This window comes from Mustela nivalis (genome assembly GCF_964662115.1).
Source record: "Mustela nivalis genome assembly, chromosome: 1".
NCBI classification, from domain to species: domain Eukaryota; kingdom Metazoa; phylum Chordata; class Mammalia; order Carnivora; family Mustelidae; genus Mustela; species Mustela nivalis.
In genome coordinates this window covers 73,631,965-73,657,737 of record NC_139020.1, presented here as the reverse complement: position 1 = coordinate 73,657,737, position 25,773 = coordinate 73,631,965, and the positions used below count along the sequence as shown (strand labels likewise).

Below are 25,773 nucleotides of genomic sequence, written 5' to 3'. Positions count from 1 at the left end.
TTGAGTAAGTGTGTGAATGAGTGAATAATTGCCATATGGTAAGTTTGATGGAATGAATTTACATTCCCATTTTCTGAGCTCGTTTTGAATATTAAATATTTAGGTATAGATATTATGTTTTATAATAAGAGGCAATATAATCTCATAAGTACCGTTTTGCCTTTTACTTTCCTGACTCTTGTCACCTTTCCCCCCATACCTGTAAAGCAATTTTGTTAGTTTATATTGGTTTCCTCTAGAAAATTTGCACAGGAAACTTTTACCTACATCATAACTATCAGAAATATTCACCACATTGTAGATTTGATGGCATTCTTTCTTTTTAGGACCTCCTATAGGATTAATGAAGAATGTCCCAGATTATCTGTATACGTGTATACCCGTATATCAGGATCATGGAGAATCTTCAAAAATTTTGTTCAGTGTTATGAGAAGTCAGTTTATAGGAAGTCAAAGAACTCTTTACTTGTCCCTCACGTTCTAGAATGTAGATACTGCTGTAGTCATATGATGAGGTATTGAAAAATCATGGTGCTGGAGGCAGGATAGGGGAGATATTTTGTAACTCTCTCTTAAAACAATAGGACTATAAGCAATATAAAATTTGAAGTTACTCTGATTGTCCTTGCTCAACATGACTTTTTCTCTTACACTTGTACTACATTTCCAGACTTTATTTCCCATCCATTATGAGGGCAGGGCTCACATCTGACCAGACTGTCTTGGCTGTGTCAGTAACTACCAAGAAATGTTTTGGCAGGTAGTTTCCTTGGATTATGACAGGATAAATTAAACTATTTTGAATTTAATGTATGTCATGTTGAAGAGAACAATTAAGAGATTAATTGTTTGAAGCACTGAGATTCATCTCTATATGAACCACTTTATTTCCTGTTAGGACATCCTTTTGCTATTGCAAAGATATAAACAATGTCTCCTTCTATTAAAAAGAAATATATATGCAGGCAAAGTATGTCTTTGAATCGAAGATACTATTTCTTATTAACAGACCACATGAGACACATTAATGCTTGATTATTAATGCTAATAGAGAAATGTAGAGAGTATATAAAAAACAGAAGATGCATTTTGGAATACAGTATATTTTATTATATAAGTACATGAAATGATGAAGCCATATGGAAAATCTGATTCTGGAGAAACTTAAGGCTCTCATTTCTTTTCTGTGACCAACTGTATATCATGTTTTGAAATACTCAAAATATACTTTTTGCTGGATTTGAACTTCATTTGGAGCAAAGAAAGGAAGTTGAAAGCTTTCACTTAAAGCTATTTGTTAAGATGCTATTAAGAGTAAATAAAAGCAAAAAGAAATAACATAGGATTTAAGTGACCAAGAGAGGGACCTGTTCACGTAATGTGGAACCTTATATTTCAGGATAATTGAAGATTGACTTTCTGGTAAAAGGCACAAAAAAGGATTAATTGGCTCATTCCAAACTGAAGCCACTTCTTTAGGAAGTATGCTTGAGGATATACTTGGCAATAAATTTAACAGCTAGCAAGGTCTCTTTACAGGTTGGCTTTATCAGAGACTCTGGAAGGAGAAAACCAAATTTGCCTTTATCTCGGAGTTCAAAGGCAAATGTGTGTTTGATGCCCAGGTTGTAAGCCCAGTCTAAAGAAGAACCTGATGTCGGGTCTGTAAAACATAAGCAATAAATATTTAATTAGAAACAAATGCTAATGTTTTTCTTGAAATGGAAATTCACTGGTGTAAAATTAGCAGTAAAAAATAATTATGTGTACAGTTAATTGCAGTAATGGATAGCAGTAGTGTTCTACATAGTATTAAGTGTTAGAGTAAAATATAATCATGGTTTTGGGATCCACCACACATTTTAAATATGTGCTGCATTTTCAAAATCACATTTTGCTTGGGTCAGTACTATAAACTGATTTTGTTTCCTGGGCACACAGTGTTGCAGATGGAGGTGGTCTGGGCAAGGGCAAGCAGCTGTGGAAACCAACTGAGGAGGGGCCTCTGGTCAGTGAAAACTCAGCATACAAGCTAGATAAAAGTATTCTTTCTAATACTTCAGGTTTCTTTCTATTCATGTTGCTTGGATAAACAATTTGTATAGTTAAAAAACCAAGAAAGCTTAAATCAGTTATTTTAAGGATGTATTTAATCTCTTAACCCAACTTTTCAAAGTCAATATTTATGAGATCTTACTAAGAATGTTATTTGCAAATCTAAACAGACATCTATAAATTATGTACATGTAAGGTTTATACAAGTGCCTATATATACTATAAATGCATTTATGTATATTTTGCTTTGCATAATAATGAAACTACTTTCTTGTACATAGAATCATTTATGTTCTAGGACGGATAAAGAGTTTAACTAATAGTAATGTTTTAGGTTTGAATGATAAAAATTCAAAGCTGTGATGAAGAAAAGAGGGAAGAAATATTTTGGTAGAAAGAAGGTTGGGTCTTAAACTATTCAACAAATATTTATTAAAGCTTTAATATGGGGGTGCCTGGGTGGCTCAGTGGATTAAGCCTCTGCCTTCTGCTCAGGTCATGGTCTCAGGGTCCTGGGATCAAGCCCTGTATCGGAGCTCTGCTCAGCAGGGGGCTGCTTCCCCTGCTCCCCGGCTATCCCCCCCCCCCCCCGCCCCCGGCCTCTCTGCATACTTGTGATCTCTCTGTCAAATAAATAAATAAAATCTTAAAAAAAAAGGTTTAATATGCACAGTGCACTTTACTTGGCACTGTTGCAGGGTACAAAGATAAAGATGATATTGGTGTCTTTGGGAACTTACTGTTCAGGGGAGATAAGTCAAAGATGCAAATCAATAGAGATAGGGCAGAATATGTAAGTACCATAAGGAAGGTGCAATCTCTTATGAAGATTAAAAAAAAGTATGTATGTCTGATGAGGAGGATGACATTTCATGCTCAATGCCTGTTAAATACCACCTTCATGATGGAGAGCCTTGGAAGGTATTTTTCTAGATGGAAATGGAAGAAGGGCATTCTGGTCAGTGAGCTACAAAGACAGAAAAGCATGGAGGCCTTTTCAGGGACCATTGGATCCAGCTGGACTGGAACAAATGGCGCAGTGAGAGTTTGTGGGCAAAGTTCAGAAAACCTGATAAATCAGGAAAGGTGTTTTGTTTGGGAGGCAATAACAGTTATTTTAGTGCTGCACTTAGGACAGGTAACTTGGACTGGAAAGAGTAGAGACCAGTGAGGAGGTATTGCGAAAGGAAAACGTGAACTTGTGTAGAGTCGCTACACCAGGAATAGTGCTGAGGGTTTTATCTCAAAAACACTGGAATGGAAGAGTCACAAAATCTGATAAAAATGAAGGAGATTTCAGTGTGAGATTTCAGAATTAATACAAATAGGAACTCAGGATAGTGATGGGGAAAAGAGAGGATAAAGGAGGAAAGACAAAAGGATGTTTAGCATCAACCACATTTAAGAAGGAGCTTGCAAAAATGAATTTTGCAGGTATTGGCAGAAATATTATAGGTGAAATTGGCTTGAGCACATTTAGGATCATTATGTTTTCTTGGTGGATTGATCCTTTTATCTTTATTAATGTCTCTCTTTGTTTCTAGCAAATTTCTTTGGTCTGAAATTTATTTAATATTTAAATATTAGATGAATATCATATTAATATGGCCACTTCTCCTTTGATTAACATTTGTATGGCATATCTCTTTTAGGCATTTCAATTTCAACCCGTCTATGTTATGTTTAAAATGAGTTTATCATACACAGTGTATTGTTCAATTGCATTTTTTTAAATCCACCTGCCAATCTGTCTTTATTTAATATCTTTAGGTAAATTATTGCTATGACTTAAATCTGCCATCTTATTGTTTGATTTTTATTTGTTCCATATGTCTTTCATTCTTTTATTTTTCTTTTATTTACTTTTTCTGGATAAATGAACATTTTAAGGATTCCATTTTGATGTATTTATTTTTATTTTTTAGATTTTATTTATTTATTTGACACACGGAGAGAGAGAGCATAAGCAGGTGGAACTGCAGGGGGAACAGGAGAAGCAGGCTTCCCTACTCAGCAGGGAGCTGGACATGGGGCTCGATCTCTTGATTCTGGGATCATGACCTGAACCGACTGAGCCACCCAGGCGCCCCCATTTTGATGTATTTATAATAAAGTTTTTTAAGTCTATGACTTCATGTAGCTTTTAGTGGTTGCTCCAGGTATTACAATCAATATACATATTTTACAATATACATAATTTACTATCATCTGCTGATATCAGTGTTTTACCACGTCAAGTGACATATAGAAATCTTACTTGCATTTAGGTTCTTTTTACTTCCTACTTTTTAAACGTAATCGTCTTGAGTACTTCTGTACATGCACTAAGGATCACATCAAATGGAATTATATTTTGTGGTTCCACCATCATGAAGACATAGTTGTTCATTCACTCATTCATTCATTAATTCATTCTTGCTTCATTTCTACCACTTTTAAGGCTTTTTCTGTTACATTTCTTTGTTATTTGGGGAGTCTTCTTTAACCATTTTTAAAGGGTAGGTCTTTGGGTGATTAATTCTCTTAGTTTTCCTTTGTCTGAGAAGGTCTTCATTTCCTCTTTGCTTCTGAAGGATATTTTTGCTGAATATAGAATTAAGGGTTGATAGTTCTTTTCTTTTAGCACTTGAAGAATATTGTCATTTCCTTTTGGTTTTTCATGGTTTCAATGGAAAAATCTATCCTTTGAATTCTTTTTTCCCCTCTAGATTGTTACTCTCTGGTTGCTTTCGAGAGTATTTTCTTTGTCTCTCGTTTTCAAAATTTTAATTATGAGGTACTCAGTGTGAATTTCTTTGAGTTTATCCTATTTGGCATTCACTTAGCTTTTTGGTATGTTGGTGTATGTTTTCAATCTTTTATTTTTTTTTCCACATATTTTTTCCATTCTCACTCTCCTTCTCCTCTTCTGAGACTTTGATGATATGAATGTTGGCTCTTTTATTACTACATCTCATGTTCCTGAAGTTTTGCTTATCTTTTTTTTTTTCCAATTGGTTTTCTCTCTTCAGTTTGCCTGAATTCTTATTCTGCCTTTAAGTTAATTGATTCTTCTCTCCATATATTCATTCTGCTATTGAGTCCTGCCAGTGAGTTTTTAAGAATTTAAGTTACTGTATTTTCTAGTTCTGTGATTTCCATTTGGTTCCTTTTATATCTTGCCTTTTTTCAGTGAGATTTTCTGTGACGTTTCAAGGCTATCTAATTACTTGTTGAAGCATTTTTATAATTGCGACTTCAAAATTCTTATCAGATAATTCTAACATGTAAATAACCTCAATGTTGGCATCTTTTGGTTGTTTTTTCTCATTCATGCTGTGATCATCTTCATTTTTGCTGTGACAAGTAATTTTTCCTTGTATCCTGGACATTTTGTCCATTTTTTAAAGTTTTAAATCTTAACTGAAAGCTATTTTAGCAGTCATCTTTCCTGTTTAGATTTAGCATGAGACCCTCATCTTCTTTTGAGCCTTGTTCCATTGTTCCAATGACAATATGGTGTTTAAAATCTCTGCATGGCAGGACACCTGGGTGGCTCAGTGGGTTAAAGCTTCTGCCTTCAGCTCATGTCATGATCCCAGTATCCTGGAATAGAGCCCTGTGGGCTCTCTGCTCAGCGGGGAGCCTGCTTCCTCCTCTCTCTCTGCCTACTTGTGATCTCTGTATGTCAAATAAATAAAATCTTAAAAAAAAAAATCTCTGCATGGCTATTTTGGACTGATTGGTTCCCCTAGTGCAGCTGGTTTCCCATTGATTGCTGCAGGTACTACTACATGGGTGGAAGGTGATCCCCCTAGCTTGGCCACCTGGTGCACCAGGTGGCGAATGAGGATTCTACCCTGAAGGGTAGAGAGCCCTTCCCTGATGAGGAAGAAGCAAGAAAGAGGAGGAGGGAACTGAAAAGAGAGCCCTGTGTGGTATATGTGTAGTGTACCTGGTTTTGTGTTTTGTGATTTTTTTGTTTTTGTTTTTGTTTTTTAAATGTCTACTTCTAGAGGTAGTCAGCAGAGAAAGAGTAGAAAAGAACGTGGTAGAGGCAATCCAAGAGAGTTTATTGGTTATTTTCTTAAAGATTTTATTTATTTATTTGACACAGAGAGAGATCACAAGTAGGCAGAGAGGCAGGCAGTTGAGGGGGAGAGGAAGCAGGCTCCCTGCTGAGCAGAGAGCCCAGTGTGGGGTTTGATCCCAGGACCCTGAGACCATGACCTGGGCCCAAAGCAGAGGCTTAATCCACTGAGCCACCCAGGCACCCAAGAGAGTTCATTGTTTAAGGAAGGCAAAGGAATGTCAGGAAGAAGGGATATCACCAGGGTCCAGTGTTGTAGGGAGATTGTGGAATGTGTGAGCTAAGTGTATTAGTATTAGTGATCAGGAAGACTGTCATTTTTAGCTAGAATTGGGTTTAAGTTCATTAGAAAAAGGCACATAAAAGTAAGAATTTGGTAGCAATAAAGGTTAAGGTAAGTAGGAATTATATCTTATATGGTGATTTAGAGTCTACTAGGCATTTTAATAAACTTGGCCAATTTCTAGCTGTACCTAGTTCCCCATTTGCAGTTAAGTAAACTATTTTGATTTAAAAGAGTTAAAGAGTATGGCTGTATCACTTTGACAGATTTGCTTTATGTGAAGCTTCTCGTTAAAATTAATAGTGGTTATTGAGAATATATGTAATTTGTGATTCTTCATAATTGTGTGATGTTATTGAGTGTAATACTTTTTTTAAAAGATTTTATTTATTTATTTGACAGAGAGAGACACAGTGAGAGAGGGAACAGAAGCAGAGGGAGTGGGAGAAGGAGAAGCAGGTTTCCTGGGAGCCCATTGCAGGGCTCCATCCCAGGAACCTGAGATCATGACCTGAGCCAAAGGCAGCCGCTTAATGACTGAGCCACCCAGGCACCCCTACATTTTCTTTCTTGATACCACTTTTTGTATCTTCAAAACCTTAACTTTGCAAACAAAAACTATATAAGGCATAAAATAAATGCAAAATGGAGAGCTTTTTACTTGTAAGAATACATGTTTATAGAACTTTTTTGAACATGATACTTAGCTTTTTATCTACAGCTAAACCTACTAAAATATTTGTGTGTGTATGTATATATATTTATTTAATTAAAAAAAATTTATTTATTTATTTGACAGAGACCACAAATAGGCAGAGAGGCAGGCAGAGGGGGGGGGGGAGGCAGGCTCCCTGCTGAGCAGAGAGCCTGATGCAGGACTTGATCCCAGGATCCTGAGATTATGACCTGAGCCAAAGGCAGAGGCTTAACCCAGTGAGCCACCCAAGTGCCCCGTATATATTTATAAAATATAATAGCCACTTGCTAAATGCCAGGCACCCTTTTAGTGCTTCACATATGTTAACTCATTTAACAAATTCCTATCACAATCTTAGGATTTAAGTACCAGTTGCTCATTTTTTGTTTGTTTGTTTGTTTGTTTGTTTTTTAAGATTTTATTTATTTATTTATTTGACCGACAGATCACAAGTAGGCAGAGAGGCAGGCAGAGAGAGAGGAGGAAGCAGGCTCCCTACCGAGCAGAGAGCCCGATGTGGGGCTCGATCCCAGGACCCTGGGATCATGGCCTGAGCCGAAGTCAGAGGCTTTAACCCACTGAGCCCCCCAGGAGCCCCCCAGTTGCTTGTTTTACAGAAGAGGAAATTTAGGCCCACGGGGATTGAACAGTTTGCTCAAAAACATTAGCTAGTAAAGGTTGAGTCAGGAATCAAACCCAAGCTGCATGTCTTTAGGGTTTGTGCTATTAACCATTGTACTATACTACCTACTGTATGTCAGTCTATAGTCCTCCCAATAAAAACTCTTCTTTGATTTCTACAAGATAACTTTTTGTTGTTGACATCATTTTCTTAATATATTGTCATTGAAAAAAATTCTGTGCCTTTCAAGGCATGTTAGGTGCAAGGAACTTACTGTAATAAAATCAAAACAAGTAAAAATAAAACTGAACCAAACTGGGAATCTGGCTTCAGTCCACAGGAATCTACATAACATAATGCTGGTGGCTTAACATTTGTTTTTCAAAAAAAGTGTTATTGACATGCATTAAACATAATAACCGGCACTTTTATGTCAATACTAAGTGAAATTTCTTTTTGAAGCAAGAGCTAAGCTAGAGGTATGTGGGCATAAATTGAAATATTTTCTTTGCATTTTTATGGCTCCTTAATATAATCTCAGCTTGAATGTCTTAGTAGATAGAGATTGGGTGTTGTGAGCTACAAATGTGAGGTCTTGATTTTTTCTTTTTCAAAATGTGGAAGTGGTACAGAGTGTGGAAAACAGTACGGGGTTGAGATATAGGAACAGATTTAGCAATTTGGTGTGTAGGGAAGGCAACAAGAAAGGCACATTGAAATTAACTATTTAATTTATGATATGACACAAGGTGGATGATATTAATGATGCAAGCTATCTATCCCTATCAATTCAGTGAACTGTTCTTTCTAAGTAGGTACTATGTTCTGTTATTTCTAAGATAATAAAGGATTGGATAGGTCACCAATATACAAATGTAAACATTTCACAACCTGTTACATCAGTTTTTGTGTCATCTAAATATTGTTGCTTTGTGGCAAAGTAGTTGACTTTGGTCTGGAATGCTAATCTTTGTTCCTATTTTTCCCCAAATTGATCAAATCCTTCTTTATCTTATTTTTATAGTCTATGAAAGAGGGATTAAGTTTAGACCACTGGTTCTCAATCCTAGTTTCATCTTTTTTTTTTTTTTTCTCTCACAGAGAGAGACAGTGAGAGAGGGAACACAGGCAGGGTAAGTGGGAGAGGGAGAAGCAGGCTTCCTGTGCGGCTCTTGATGTGGGGCTCAATGTGGGGCTTGATCCCAGGACCGCAGGATTATGACCTGATCAAAAGGCAGATGCTTAATGACTAAGCCACCTGCGTGCCCTCAAACCTAGTTTCATCTTTGAATCACTTTGGGCATTTAAAAAAAAATGCAGGTGACTGGCCCACACCACAAACTAATGAAATAAGAATTTTGGGGGGTGGGGTCTAATCATCCACATATTTTAAAAGCTCAGATGATTCTGATGGTAAGTCAGGATTAAGAACCTTGAATTAGATCATCTCCTAGATTTCCTCCTGGTTTCAAATTTTATGATTTTTATTTATTGGTTATATTTGCTTCTTAGGTTCAAATTGCAAACTTATTTTTTCTGGAGGTGAGAGCTCTCTCCATAATTTGCGTTTAAAAATGTTTCTTAGCCCTTTCTTTGGTTTCCATCAAATTAAAGAGAGAAAACCACTAGCAAATGCTATTAATGCTTTCCCTGAGTCCTAGGACTTTTTAAAGTGACAACCAGGGTGTTAGAATGACTAAATTTTAATTGTGGGGTGCCCTTATTTTCTGTTCTTACCAAGTTAACACTTTGTTACCCTCTGCTTCTCATGAATGGTTGATTAATTCAATCAGGTACTTTATTAAAGAAGTCACTCCTAAAAAATTTAAACAAGCTGCTCTAGCCCTATATGGAAGAGGCAATTTTTTCTAAATCTGCATTTCTTTAAAAAATCTTTTAATATAACTAAAAAAATTTAAGATACGGTTACACAGTTGTACAGAATGTAATTCCTCTTCACCTTATCCTCCCATTTTGAAAGTGATACGTGATGACTTGGGGCCATGGTATTTTTGCCTGTCTTTATCCTAGTTAGAATGTAACTCCTTGAGAGCAGTTATTTTATCTTAATTCTTCTAACCTACCTCTCAAAGCTCCAAAGTTCTGGGCTGTGAAAGAGGCATTCCATAAATTCTTGCTCATTAAATTGACTGATACAATGCCATGCATAGCTTTAGTGTGCTCAAAATTTGCATATATATGTAAATGTACATTACATATATTTGTGTGGAAAGTGTAGGAGCAATAATCCTTTGATGTTCTAGTTGCCATTTGCAAAGTGTGCTCCCGTTTGGAACCCTTTGTTCTTTGCTGTCAAGAAAGAACATCTAGCTTGTCTGGTACTGCAATTCTCAATATTCACTAAGTAGGCGGCCATTTTAAACTGATGTTCTAGTTTGTCCTATCATTCTTTGCCCACTTTTGGTCCACCTAACATAGCTGAGTATATCATCTTTTTTGAAATCCCATTTTCATCCACTCGTATGTGTAATTAATTGCTAGCATGGCTATGTTGCAACAAGAGATTTGAATTGATATTGGTGAATGATTGTGTCACTGTACTTTCTCTTCAGCCTTTTAATAATGACTAGTTGATAGGTGATTGCTGATGAATGTTCTCTGGGAATGGGACTTGTCTGGTTTTTTGATCATTTTTCTAATTCCACCAAAGGAACTTCCAATATGATAGCATAGCAACTAGCAATTATTGAGGGTATAGACCTTAATTCCTAGATTATACTTTTAGCTTGGGTTGGGGAAGTATTTTATAAGGTGTGGCCAGGCCAGGTAGAATTACTGCAAAGAGTCCATGGATTCACACATACGTATTTCTTTTCTTCAATCCATGAATTTAAAAAGGGTAATGGAAATAAGTATATATGTTTGGTGGTGGTGGGTTGCTCATGAAATGTTTAAAGGTTACACCTAGGTGTCTGTGTCAGTTAAGCGTCTGCCTTTGGCTCAAGTCATGATCCCAGAGTCCTGGGATCTAGCCCCAAGTCAGGTTCCCTGCTCAGCCGGGAGTCTGCTTCTCCCCCTGGCTCCACCCGACTCTTACTCTCTTTCTCTCTCACACACTTTCTCTATCTCAAATGAATAAATAAATAAATAAAACCTTTTATAAATGTTTAAAGGTTAAACAGCAGTCTTCATACTAAAAATATTGGATGTCCTGGCTCTGAAGAGTGATGCAGGCTAAATCGAGTTCAGTCTTATGGTTTCAATCCACATTCATTCTTTTTGGATCAGTCAGGGTGCTATTTTAATCGAGCAAGTTTATGGGAATTCTGCTATTGTTCCATGCCTTGCACTGTGCTAGGTATTTTGTGATCTGAGAAGAGATCTGAAGTGTAATCCTTGCTTTTGAGGAATTAAGTTTTGTTAGGAAGTTAAGGTTTTGTAAGCAGTTCTTTGGGAAATTTCCATTCTTCAGTTCTAAGAATTGAAACTGCAAAATGATTTGGAGAAAAGGCAATTTTTACTGAAGTGTTTGCAAACTAAGATCAGTGGGATCTTGCTATAAGAGAACAAATGATTTTATTTCCCAAGGCCTGAATTAATGGTCTTCGGTGAAAAATCAAATGAATTTCTTTTCATTTCTTAAAAATAGAAAAACCTGGTTATTTTAGCTAAAGAAACCAAATGAGAAAGCGTTATATGTAGTGGCCAAGATCATGGTTTTTGGTTTTGAAACCTAGGACTAAATCTCAATTTAGCCAGTTGTAAGTACAACCTACCTCATAGGATGTTCTGATGATTAATGAGATTGTGAAATCAAGGGTCAAGCACAGTGCCTGACTTGTCAGAAATCTGTCAGTAATTAAAAAAATGCACAAAGACAAGAAGTCTAAAAATAGTGAAGAGTAAGAAGTGGTACTTAGACACTAAAACAAAAGCAACAGCACTAGAATCTTTATATCATCTTTCTTAATCCACCATACACATTTCAGTTTAACACCATAGAAAGGGGCTGATGAGAAGGACAAGAAACTGGTTTTATATGATCAAAGTGGCTGAAACTTGCAGCCCATTTTCCTATCAGCAGCTGGGGAAGACTGTCCAGTTAAACAACAACAACAACAACAACGACAAAAATTATAGAGTTTGCTTCAACTAATTCTCATTAGTTCCTGTGAGGATAAATGTTGGTGGGGAACGGGAGGGTGGTTTAGTTCTAAACCAAAACTTCATCTTGACTTAACCATTTCTACTGACCTTGTAACCTTGTATAATTTGTTTCAAGAAAAATCTTATCCCCGAAAAGGGCAAAATGTATCCCCTAGTTTCACATGTAATTCAGAATCATCCATTAAAACTGAAGTTTAAATGAACAATTCTAGATGTTCTAATCCTAATTTACAAATGCTAAAATTTCTTTAATATTTATAAAAAGAATTAGTGAAAATAACACAGTAAATAATAAGAAAAACTTACAGATTGTTGATGCTATTGGGCCATAGATGTAGCGGGTTTCATATCGGGTTGCTAGAACATCAGTGCCGATTTTTGCAACTTTGGCCTGGAGAAAAAGGAAGTTAGAGTTGGAATGATAGAAAACTATGTAAACAGTATTAATTTGTTTGGGAATCAAAAAAAAGTAAATTTTACTGGTTATTTTGGCAACTGAAGATCAAAATAAAATCAACAGTTAAATTAGGAATTTATTTTTGGTAAGATATATTGTTATTGTGAAGAATTCTAAATGTGAAATCAGTTATATATAGTAATGTCATATCTCATTTTAGATTTCTATCCTTTCTTTTCTCTCTTCTTTCTCCCTCCCTCATTGCCCCCCCCCCCCCCGCCTTCCCTGCTTTCTTTCTTTTGTCTTTCCTTCTAAAAGTAGAAAGAAGGATTCTTTCTACTTCTTCTCATATACTTTCTGGCTGCAGATACTTGTCTCTTCCAAAGTCAGTTTCTTCTGCTTCTGCTTCCTTTGTTTTTATGGGCGCCACATTGCCAATGGACATTTTCCACACTGAATTTTAGCATGCTGAGGGAGGAAATGTGGTTGACTCTTCTTTAAAATAGTTGTTAAATTAGAGTTTCTCTTCCAACATGAATGTATTTCATGACCTTTAATATATATTAGTGTTTCATGCTATGAGAATGATTATTGGAATGAATTTTAATGGAATGTAGTCACTAACATATTACTACCCTCAATGAAGATTTTTACTTCGTATGTATAATATATATAACCAAAAGATAAGTTTTTTCTTAATTAATTTAGTTGCTGTTTAAGAACTCTTTACTCAGAATGGTTTGTTGTGTGTATTTGTATTTTTAATCCATAATACCATTTTCCTAAGGGCAGACTGAAATTGCATTGCTGTAGCTTTTCATGAACTAATGACTCATGGGTTCAGAATCTCAACTATATTGGCTAAATAAATGACTCTGGGCCGCATATTGCTTGTATATTTTCTTTGTTGTATATATACAGATGGTTTTAATGACTGGTTCAAATCTCCGCAGCAACTGAAATTAAATGCTGTTGTGCTGAATACAATGGATGGAAATCAAAATGACAATAGCGACTTCTTTTTATTTTTAAAAATATGAGGCAGTATTGGAGCCATAGCTTTTACTGAATGTTGTTCTATTTGTCAGCCCTGCATGGGATCTGGGACACTGAACTTTATCTGCTTTATTTCTTTTCTTTACAGCAAAAAATACCCCTTTTTATGGATATTCATACTACAGCTTCTTGTCATGCACTGGAACCCATATGCAGAGGTTTTATTTGTTTTAAGCCAAAATGATCACATTAGTTTTCATACAAAGGGAAAGGATGCATAGTGGATCTTCGTTCCTGAAAGACAGTATGTTCTCAGTGAGGAAACTTCACAAACATTCATAATGTTCTTTCTTTGGGTAGTAACAGAATTAATATTATTTCCAAGTGGACTAGGAGGATAAAAATACAATGGATCTTCTTAAATATGGCATTTTAGGGACAGAAATTGATATCTTTGCTGTTCTATTAGACTTTTGGTGCTTGTGGTTTTATAATTTGTCCATGGTTAGTGTTTATATAACAATCTGAGTAGTAATGGAATTCTGGTCTGGATGGCCTAGACATTTTTCTCCACTGGCTTAATCTGAGAATCCCATTGAAAGATTTTGTCTCTATCTTTTTATCACATGAAAGATTAATCTAGGAATTATGACTTTTAACTCTAAAGTAAACTTTAAGATAAACTCTATTAGTTTTTTCCTTTGATATTAAAATGTGAAATTCTTTCAATTCATGCAGTTGTTCATAGAGAAGGGTTGTTTGTGAAAGTCAGTGGCAATGTCTGTCAGTGAGTAACTGTGGGGTTTTTTTTTTTTTTTTCCTACATACCAGGTCCTTGTGGTTAGCTGGCAGTTTTGATGTATATCCATAGGGAAACAGTAGCATCTGGGAATAGGAGTGGAAGGTGATATAGGCCTTGATTGATTTCAGGTGACTTCGAATGAAATCAGTGACAGCCTTGGTCTCTTTCTCGGACTCTGGTTCTGGGCCTCCATAGGTATTCAAACATGGATTCTTGGTGTTCGGAAAAGCTGCAGTGGACATGGGTGGATGAGATCACAGTCTGCTTCCCCTCAGAAAAGCTCCTGCCTCTTCTGATATGGACACACAAAATGTTTTAGACAATTTTATCTCCCAGGTTTACAGGCTGCCTCAATGTCTCTGGTGTCATAGTCATTGCAGATCAACTTTGTACTCACAACTCAGAATGTGACAGACTCAGTCCACTGGAGTATTCTTAGCCTTGTTTATTTTGCCTCTGTTTCCCAAGATTATAAGAATAGTACACCAGAAGCAGCCCAGAGCCTGGAGCCAGATAGAACCCAGTTCCAGTTCAGAACCCAGTTCCACTCCAACTTGTTAGGGACTGGTATGAATTACCTTTTTGGAGTTTTGAGTTTCTTCAACCCATTTCATCAGGCAGCTCTTGCTTAGTGATAGCTGCTATTATCATAATTACTGTGGTAGAATAAAATTAAAAGCTAAGGTGGTATTTTCAACCAAGTTAGGTAAAGAAAAAAATTTACGAATAGGGGTAGTGGTAATTTCTCCTTGAATGTATGTAATGATGAAGTCAGATTTTTGTAACAACTACAGTGTTATTTGATGTAGCAGGCTTCTGCTTATCATTGCATTTCTATTAAACCTTTCAGGTTCTTTGACCCAGCTGTTTCTTTTCACTAAACATCTGAAGAACTATCTGTATGCTGGTTTTAACCACTGGTATTTCTCAGCTGTTATCAGACCAGAAGAGGAGGGACCTGAGACCTCTCTTCAGATTCTGAATTTTTGTGCATCTGGATTGTGCCCAAGTTTTAGCAAGCTAGATATATTAAGTAAGAGATAGTTTGATAAACACCACCCCCGCACTTCCTCCCATATGACAAAACATTCATAATATTTCTAAAGTAGGGATGATTATCTTTTATTTTTTAGATTATAAAATTAACACTCAGGGGATACATATTTTACTGAAATAAGTCAGTGGTTTAACTGAATTTGCTGTGTGAACACTTTTTTTTTTTTTTTTTTAAGATTTTATGTATTTATTTATTTGACAGATCACAGGTAGGCCAGAGAGGCAGGCGGAGAGAGAGGGAGGAAGCAGGCTCCCTGCCAAGCCGAGAGCCCTATGTGGAGCTCGATCCTGGGATCCTGGGATCATGATCTGAGCCAAGGCAAAGGCTTTAATCCACTGAGCCACCCAGGTGCCCCTGAACACTCTTTTATAGCTATTTTCCTTGAGATCAAGTGTACTACTTACAGTTCCATGAGACATTAAAATTCCTGTTGAGGTCAGTGCCGATGCATTTGGAGTTTTGGTTCTTGGAACGATTTTTTCTCCACATGCGGTTCTGCAGGATTGAATGCTTTAAGTGTTTATACTAGATCAGTTTACATTTTTCAATTTCATTTCATTTCAGAGGATCATTTCAGACCCTCTCTGCAGGTGTCCACAGCATTATTTGAAATCTGCCTAGTTAACCTGAGGCTCCTTTTTATGAAGAAAAATATATTGTTTTCCTGTAATTTGTAATATTTTCAGAAACATTGTTTTTTTAAATTACTGTTCTAAGACCTTGATAAAATAATTTAATTAACTTCAAGAACTGTTGATTGGTTCTTGGTACTAGAAAGTGATGAATAATGTTCTGAAATTACCTGTAATTTAAATTTCAACTTCATTACATCCTTCACCATTTATAGATTTCGGGTATTAAACAGGCCAAATTGTGACTGTTGGAGCATAATTTTCAGAAAGAACTGAATGTGATAGTATCTGTCTGAATATTCAGGATTAATGTTATTTAGCAACAATAGGGCAGTAAGGGATCTAGTTAAAGGACAGGCAGATAACTGTGTCACTCTTTTATATATTTGTTTATTTTGATACATTTATTCCACATCAGATTCTGTTACAGATAGACTGGAATACAGTGCCTTTTGCTTTGAGATCAGTGTTCACAATGTCTTTAATTGACTTTTATTTTTTAGGTAGAATGTGCTTTTTCCATATCATATAACATACATTTCTTTGTTAATTATTGCTCTTTTTCTTTTTATTCATTAATAGCTTCAGCAGCAGAAATTTCATATTATTTCAAGGACACCTATGTAACCAGGAAATCATGCTTGCCTTAGTCTGAAATTGAGATTCTTTAAAATTACATTTTTCTGAATTAGAATTAACTGGTTATTGAAACCTTAAACTTAATGCATAACAAACAGTGTGCATTAAAGTCAGTAAATACTATATTGTCCAAATGCAAACAAGAGATTATGGTCTCTTACCTGTGTCCATGACCAAATATATCCATCAACATTGAATACAGGAAGAACATAAAAATTCATTCGGTCCAGGAGTTTGGTCATAATTTTATTTTTTCCATAAGTTTTGGCTGCCTATAAGAATAGGAAAAAATTAAGCTATTGGTGGAAAGTTCACCACCATGTGGAAAGCTGTGGCTATAATAGTAATAACTACCACCGCTTTGGCCATTTGCCCAGTGTTACGTGATTTCAAACATATTTCCTCCAAATAGCATAAAAATAAGTGACCCATATAAAAGTTACTTATTCAGACTAGTGAAAATAATTGAACTGACCATTCTTTAAAGGATCATTTAATTGTCAAGACTGTAGCATTCCACGTATAGTATGCAAGATATGTTATATAGGAAGAACAGAGCCAAGTCAAAAATTAGACATACACTTTGATTTAAATAGATTCTACCCCTCACATCCTTTAGGTAAATAAAGATTGAGTTTGTAAGCATAGAAATATGTAAATATTGGAGATTATTTATAAATTAATTATAAATAGGATTAAAGAAAAATGCTTGATTAATAAAAAAAACTCAAGCATTTAGATTGACCAATCAACTCCTTTTCTCCCAACAGACTGATATTTCTGGAATTATCTGTACTTCCTATGGCTGCCTAAAATCTCTCTCATTCTTGGAAAATCTCTTCCAGGTACATTTGTTCCAGAGCCAGGGCATTTCTTGTAGCCCTGTCACATGTATTTCTTTATAGGTTGAGTAAGGGGAACTCTTGGCCCTCAGCTGGAAGAGCTAAAACAACTGCAGGGATAAATCAGTTCTACTGGCAGATTCATTCCTAGTTAAAGCATCCATGCCCAGAGAGCCATTGTCATGCGTATCACATCAGCATGTTGTTTGCAAAAGCTGGCATGAAAGAGAAATTTAAAAGATGGTAAGAATCAGAATAGAACAGAATGAGAGGAACAACTCATAAGCTGGATTTACCTTTAAAAAGGATGAGTTGTTTTTCCCTTGGAGAGGGAATTAAGTATGAAAATTCCAAGTGTGTGATTGGCCAGTTAAAGATCTGAACAGGAACTCGAGGTCTCTGCTTTGAGCTCACTGAAGAAAGGCTAAGATTATAGGTTGTAATATGAAGGTAGCTTCAGATTGTCTGTACTTCAGTATAGGAGAAACCATATCATAACCTCAAAAAATTCTTTTAGTTTTGTAAACTGTCAGCTGAAATTCAAGAAGTTTGAAGGAAGGTGTCAATTTTATAAAAACCCCAACAATGAGTAAAATCCAGAGCATTTATTTCCTGACAGCACCGAATGTGAACCCTTCCAGTTAAGTGGAATTGCACTCATTTGGAAAGGGGTGTTGCCACACAGTGAAGGGCTGGAGATTTGACAATCAAAGGAGAATTGGATGAGTGTTCCGATTCACTTACCTGATAGACAAACCACTGGCAGAATGCTGGGGAGATCCATTCTCGTGCATGAATGCCACAATCCATAAAGATAGCCTTTCTTCTTTCATCCCTTTTCCCAATCTATTTAAAAATAAACTTGAGATATTATTTTGTCACACATTGATCCTTTGTTGTCCAGTAACTCTTATGCTCAAAGCAATTCTTTTCCCTGTCTTCTGTTGAATAACTGCATATGCACATATTGTTCTCAGGGAGGACGATGGCACATATCCTTAAATGTCTATACATAATTCATAATCTATCACATAGTCTATTTTTTCAAAAAATTTTCCTAGTATCAGAGTTGCTTTTAGGGTTTTTAAAAAATCGTAGTATATTGTTTTCTTATTTTATTGTTAACATCCTTCGGTCTGAGAAATAGATTATGTGTTGTTTCTGTTTCTGCCATTTCCTTTTATTTTTCTGGCTTCATAAATGGGACATTTAGATTTTATAGTTGTGTTTGCAGTAGGGAGGAGGAACAGTGGCTGGATATTTGAAGAACTATCATTTTGAGGAGAATTTAGATTTGTTTTGTTTGGGTACTTAGAATAAATAGATGGCAATTCAGGGTAAGGAAGGACTTCTCAGTTATTAAGGGCATGTTTCAGGGAAGAGTGTCTTTGGATGTAGAAAAATCCAGCAGCAGCTGAACAGTAATTGTCAGCTCCATTAGAGAAGGGAATTCCCTGTCAACATAGGGTTGAAATGGCTTACATACTCTTCCAGGATCCTGTGATTCTGTGATACTTAAAATTCTCTTTTCTTCATGACATTTAATCACTAGCTTCACTCAATTTTAATGGATGGAAAACTTTTATCTATCAGGGACATCATAAACTCTTCTAATAAAGATATGGGATAAGAGATTTGTCTGATTTGTGTCCCACAAATGGTTTATTCAGGGACTTTATTGGTACTACCTAAAACCACCTATCACTTCTATATGTTCTTCAGAAAAATATAAAGTTTTTATTGCCTCAGAATTCACTAGTTGGGTCACAAAGTAACTTTTAAGTTAATATTTTCCCAAAATAATAAGAATCAGTAGCTCTTGAATTATTTTTACCTTGAGAACATACAGTGGATTATCTTCAACAGTGGTTCCAATTTTAATACGAGAGACCATTTCAGGATGCTTATGCACCATTTTTTCAGTCCAAGCAATAATCTTGAGAACAAAACCAATTTTGAGGAATTAGAATAAAAAAAAAAAAAAAAAAAAAACTAAAAAAAAAACTAAATGAGAACAAATGTTAAGGGTTATAGTTTTTTTGTTTTGTTTTGTTTTGTTTTTTGAAGTTTTTTTTTTTTTTGAAGTATACTGTACCTTATTCCAGTTATTGTATTTTGCATAACTGTGCCTGCTTGGGATATCTTCTTTAACATCAAACTGTTTCTCAATCTCTTCTTGCAGATCATGAATCAAGATTCTGTTTGACAGGGGAATGATAAAATACACATTTATTGGAGGAAAAAAAAACCAGTTATCTCTCATTTACAGAAATTTTCTCTTCCTTCTTCTCTATCTTAGATCAAGTTTGCCCTGTTTCTTCATTATTCTCTAACCATCTCTTTTAGATATGTCATGTGTCTGGCTTCAGAACTTTCCATTTGGGGCTCCTGGGTGGCTCAGTCGTTGAGTGTCTGCCTTTAGCTCAGGTCATGATCCCACGGTCCTGGGATTGAGCCCCTCCCCGCAGAGCAAGGAGCCTGCTTTTCTCTCTCCCAATCCCTCTGCTGTGTTCCCTGTCTCGCTCTGTCTCTCTGTCAAATAAATAAATAAAATCTTTTTTTTTTTTTTTAAACTTCCCATTTATCTAGAGCTGAGTTGTTCAGTGTGGTAGTCTAACCACACATTGCTATGGAGCATTTAGAATAGGGGTTGTCCAAAAAAGAGGTTGCTGTTATGTCAGATGTATACTACATTATGAAGACTTTTTATAAAAAATTATGTAAAACATCTCACTAATGAGTTTTATATTCATTATGTGTTGAAATAATATTTTGAAGTAATAATATTGGGTTATACTATATTGCTAAAAGTAATTTGCCTGTTGCTTTTTAACTTTTTTAATGTGGCTACTAGAATGTTTAAAATTACACATAGGGCTTGCATTATACTACTGTTGGTCAGCATTGATCTATAGTCATTCTCCAGCATTCTTCAAACATACACACATTCACATACACACAACACAGGTAATAGTGGATATTCTTAGGTACAAATTTACTAACCATCCCATATCACTTGATGCTTTGAGAGGTGGGAGAAACTTGAATAACTGTCATAGTAAGTACTTACTTATCATGTCCCAGTCATTGCTCTAAACCTTATGTATATTATGTACATTATGTACCTTATGTACATTAACTCTTCAATCGTCACATGAAATTATTATCCTCATTTTATAGATGAGAAAACTGAGACACAAAGTGTTTAAATAACTTGTCCAAAGTTACAGAGCTAGAAAATAGTTTGATTTGGAGAGAGTGAGATAAGAGACAGGAAGAATTGTTGGAGGCTAATTGGGGACCCAGAACTCTTATACCTCTACCCTCTTCTCTATTTTTATCTCTATTCCTGAGTTATCTTATCTTATTTCATTGAATTCCATGGCTGTAATGGTTGCCAACATTTGTATTTCCAGTTCTGGACTCTCTCCTGAACCTCCCATGCTTCTAGCTCTTCTCCCATGCCTACCTGACATTTTCACTTGAACATCCATTGTTTCTTATGGGTCAGGTCCTGCTTCACATACATTGTTTTGTTTTTATCTTATTAATATTAGCACCATTTTACAGATGGGACATTGTTGCTTAGAAAACTTAAATACCCATAATTTGTGTATGTTGGGGTTGGGAGTTTGAATGCAACTTTGCTTGACTTTAAGATTTATGGTTCAGAAATGCCATTGTCATCTCATATGTACTCAAATATTTTTGTATGTTTTGTCTGTTTGGGGATTTTCTGTTGTGCTCCACTGGCCTGTTTTCCTACTGTTACATAAGAACCAAACCATATTTAATTATAGTTTTAATATTGAATTTTAATGTTTAATGTAGTGTCTCTCTCCTTATTCTTGTTTCCAAGTTTTCCTGTTATTAATAAATATTTGGTCAGAATCATTTTAGAAGTGATTAGAATTATTAGAAAAATATAGGCTTTTCATTAGAACTGTATTAAATTAGGAATAAATTTGAGATGAACCTTCTTTTTTTTGAGAGGATCCTTATTAATTATGGACCATAATAAAACTGTCTTCTTGATTCTTCAGTAAAATTTTGTATATTTTGTTTATTCATATATTTTTATTAGTCTTATGAGTGGCTTTTTTTCTTACTAACCATTTGAACTAGCTATTCATATAATTAAAAAAACATTGCTTTAGTTACACTTATCTGTTAGCCACCTTATTAGTTAAAAATGATCTTTTCACTTCTGAGAATTTTTTAGCTATGGCTTTAGGGGTTTTTTTTTTTTTTAGGGTTTTGGGGTAGTTATTTCTTCTTTTTTATTAATTATTTTTATTAACATATAATTTATTTTTTGCCCCAGGGGTACAGGTTTGTGAATCATCAGGCTTACAACTTCACAGCACTCACCCTAGCACTTACCCTCCCCAATATCCATAACCCAACCACCCTCTCCTGCCTCCCCTCCCTGGCAACCCTCATTTTGTTTTGTAAGATTAAGAGTCTCTTATGGTTTGTCTCCCTCCTGATCACATCTTGTTTTATTTTTTCCTTCACTACCCTCCAAATCTCCCACCCTGACTCTCAAATTTCTTATATCAGGGAGATCATATGATAATCGTCTTTCTCTGATTAACTTATTTTGCTCAGCACAATGCCCTCTAATTCCATCCACATCATTGCAAATGGCAAGATTTCATTTCTTTTGATGGCTGCATAGTATTCCATTGTGTATGTATATATATCTATATATCTATATATTACATCTTCTTTATCCATTCATTTGTTGAGGTAGTTATTTCTTTTATAAAAAATAATACTTTCTACTTTTTTTTATTCCAATAACCATTTTTCCCCTTGCTTTAGTGCATTGGTTAAACCTCCTGAACAATGGAAAGTAGTAATGGTGAAAGAGGGCATTCTATTTTTTTCCTGCTTTTAACAAGAAAACCAGTCTTTCACCACTACATATAATGTTGATTGCCTTTTGAGACTAATATAGTGGTATTTTTCCATATGATCAAATTATTATTGTCTGTTGGTATCTAGTTGCATTGAATTTTAGTTTTAGATTCCTTAGTATGTTATATGTAATGTTGTAATCATCAGAGATTAATAAACACCCTCACAAAAAGCTTCATTCATCTTATTTTAGATGTAATTATAGAAAGCTTATTTGATCTATAAGGAATACATTGGACATAGGTAAAATAACTTGTAGAAAGCAGCATGCTATCATTAGGAGATAGCTAATAGCAAAAAGAGGAAAATAAACTATATCAACAGAAGGATTTAGCAAACATAGGTATCACTTGGTGTAAATCCAAATGACCTAGCATATTTTAATAATGTGAATAGCTCTTAAGGATGTCATTCTTTTAAAGCACAGTGTGAAAATTTCTGTTAGTAATGGTAATTCCTCAACCAAATTAAACTGTAGTATTTACTGTACCTTGTTTTTCAGGATAGAGAGTGATGGCTTATAATAGAAATATTTCATGAAATATTTAAAATCAAGAATTGTTTTAAGTTGTACTTGAATAGTTTCCTTATTTGGATTATCATAGTTCCAAATGATTTCTTATAAAAAAAGGTGTTACTATTGTTTATGAAATTCATATGTATTTTCCTTCTGTTAGCAATAAGTCCTATGTAGGAAGATACTGTCTATTTTTAAACATGCATTCTAATAAATTAGGACAGTATCATGCACTTTTTCACCTCCATGAGCCCAACCATAAAAGGAAGTAGTGACCTGGTGAAAAGAGGCTCTGTGGTCATTCTTGGATTCCAACCCCATTTTGGCTTAATACTTTATGTGATCTTCGGTGGGTTAACCCTCTCTCTCAGCCTCAGTTTACTCGCTTTTACAATGGAACCAAACATAACAGCCAGGAGTGTGGTGAGGATGAAATGATTTGAAATGTGGGAAGTGATTAGCAAGCCACAGGTGCCCAATGAAGCTGAAGTGAAGTTGAGTCACAAAATTGACAACCACTTCACAGACTTAACATGTCTTTAACCAGGCTTTGGTGGTATGTAGTTGTTTGACTCTGATATCTTCAGTTTCTTAACGATAATGAACTGTGACACTGTAGCATCCACTCTACTTGTCGGTTTTTTCTTGCTGATTGACTGATCTGAGTTTGGAGACAGACGATAAATGAGGTATACTTCTAATTAGAGTTTATTTAGCACATGACACCAAGTACTACTCATGAATATTGATTCCCATTAACATTACTGACAAACACATTATTATGCACATTATATCTAATTCACTGTATGCTTGGCTTTTTGACTTATGATGAACCTGGGATTTCTCAGAAGAAAAATTATGACACCAGATTTGGAATCAACTGTGACATGTTGCCCTAAAACTCATGAAGCCTGAGAGGGTTAGAAATTATATTTTGGGTGGTCACTATAGACATAATGAATTCCTTTAATTAATTGTTCTAAGTTCTAAAAAGTGTATGAGGCTTTTGCTCTACCTGCATTTATAGAAGAGGAACGAAGCAAAAGAGAAATTTTATGGTTCCAGAGGTTGATTCATAACATAAAGCAGTATTAATTAATCACAGGAAGCTCGTATCTAAGAATATTTTAGACTTACGTATATCAATTTAGCTCTTGTGGTAACAGCAGCAAAAGAAAATCATGTGAGCTAAAATACGACCTTTCCATAAAGCAGCTGCATGAGGACATCAGAATGGTGCCAGATTGTTGCTGATAAGGACTGGAAATTAAGCCTAAGGCTGGAAATTAAAAACTAGGGCCAGATGTTATTTTCATGAGCCCCTCCACTAAACAGCAGTTAGGCTTAAGCAGATGAAACCAAATTACTTTTTCCCAAATATTATTTTAGCGTTCCAAGATTTGCTTAATTTGTTAAAGAAATTCCTAAATGTAGATGGAAGGATAGATAATTATCATTGAGGATTTAATGATATAAATGACTAATGTTTGTTGAACCTTTCTTATTGCCAGGCATTCAGCACAGCCTGGTATTTATTATTTGATCTTCACATCATCTTTATTATTTGATTTGATCTTCACATCACCACTATGATGTGATGATTTTATTATTTGATCTTCACATTGTCACTATTAATTGGGTACCATTATCACCCCCAAAGGTTAGGGAGAGGTTTCCAAAGTTGACACAACTGTTAAAATACAGATGTTGGGATTTGAACTTAGAGGGGTCTGATTTCAGTATTCCAGCTGTGAGCCATTTACAATGATGCTCCCAATGACAAGGAGTGAAATCTCTGGGAATTGCCCTCAGACCTGTAGTCTTCTTAGACTACTGAGTATTGTGCAAAGTTCTCCCCGTTGACCAGCTCTCCTAGAAGACTGTGTCACAAGCTCAGGAAGTAGATAAGAAGCTCAGAGAAGAGGCAAGATGAGTTCTTTTTTTTGACAATTTCAGGGCTTCTTCTGTTGCTTTTTAAAGAGTAACAAAGAAATGGAGAATGGTAGACCAATGTATGTGACAGCCATAGGCTGTGTGTGTGTGTGTGTGTGAGAGAGAGAGAGAGAGAGAGAGAGATAGGGAAGCATGTTTTAGGGATGCGAAGTCCTTTTTATGGTATCTTATAATCTAGAGGTCTGGATTGCCTCCCCTCTTATATGGCCACATTCCAGCAGGATAGGGGCTACTCAAAAAGTGTGAGTTCAGGTTTCCACAAGATCCCATTTGTCCGAAATTACTCCCTAACTGGGTTACTATGTATTCAACTTGGCATTAACTGACATGGATTTCCTAACATTTGAGGCACACCTCTGTGTTGGATAATAAACTTTAAGGCACTAATTTACTCACTAGGAGGGAAAGGGAGCATCTAGTGATAGCCCCTAGTTATCCTCTGTTGTAGAGTGTGTATGTGTGAATGTATGTGTGTGCTCATATAAATACATGTATAAGTGGTCTTTCCCTCACTTGCATTAGTAAAGGAGAGGAACCAGGCAAAGGATGATTTTATTGTCCCAGCCAATCTTCATGAAACCTCTATTTTAGAGATGAAGAAAATGAGGTGAAGAGAAGTTAAGTAAATTATCGTTGTTTAAATAACTAACATGTAGTTTAGATGGGACTGGACCCAGGCAGAAAGGCAGACAGAGAGAGATGGGGGGGATGGGGGAAGCAGGCTCCCTGCTGAGCAGAGAGCCCGATGTAGGGCTTGATTCCAGGACCCTGGGATCTTGATTTGAGTGAAGGCAGAGGTTTTAACCCACTGAGACACCCAGGCACCCCAAGATTTCACTTAATTGTATAACTTGTTTTGCTTTATTTGTGTTGTACCATTTATATTAGTAGTTGCTTTTTGAATTACCTTTCATTAATAATTCCTTATTTTCTAATTTTAACTTTTTTTTTTTAATTTTAACTTTTGATCAAAGAAAAGATAATCTAAAATGTGTAAAAGAATTGGTAAAAGCACTGGGGTTTTTAACTACTGAATCTAAATATGGTGTCTGCTCCTATAGAATCACTCCAATAGATTCTTTCTTTCTTTCTTTCTTTCTTTCTTTCTTTCTTTCTTTCTTTCTTTCTTTCTTTCTTTCTTTTTCCTTCCTTCCTTCCTTC

The 25,773-nt window shown here is 35.5% G+C and overlaps 1 protein-coding gene across 2 annotated transcripts in view; it reads right to left on the bottom strand.

Moving 5' to 3' along the window:
* Window positions 1–1,087: 1,087 nt before the first annotated feature.
* Window positions 1,088–25,773, bottom strand: part of CPA3 (carboxypeptidase A3) — a 30,831-nt gene continuing 6,145 nt past the window's right edge. Inside the window, exons 4-11 of one of the 2 annotated variants that reach the window (XM_082749781.1) lie at window positions 19,315–19,417; window positions 19,054–19,155; window positions 17,964–18,065; window positions 16,539–16,649; window positions 15,511–15,601; window positions 14,076–14,278; window positions 12,161–12,245; window positions 1,088–1,663 (exon numbers count right to left, since the gene is read on the bottom strand). In XM_082749781.1, the coding sequence (XP_082605907.1) occupies window positions 1,476–1,663; window positions 12,161–12,245; window positions 14,076–14,278; window positions 15,511–15,601; window positions 16,539–16,649; window positions 17,964–18,065; window positions 19,054–19,155; window positions 19,315–19,417 (985 nt within the window). In that variant the 3' untranslated portion in view covers window positions 1,088–1,475. The remainder of the gene's footprint in view (window positions 1,664–12,160; window positions 12,246–14,075; window positions 14,279–15,510; window positions 15,602–16,538; window positions 16,650–17,963; window positions 18,066–19,053; window positions 19,156–19,314; window positions 19,418–25,773) is intronic. The other variant, XM_082749782.1, reaches the window with a different exon arrangement.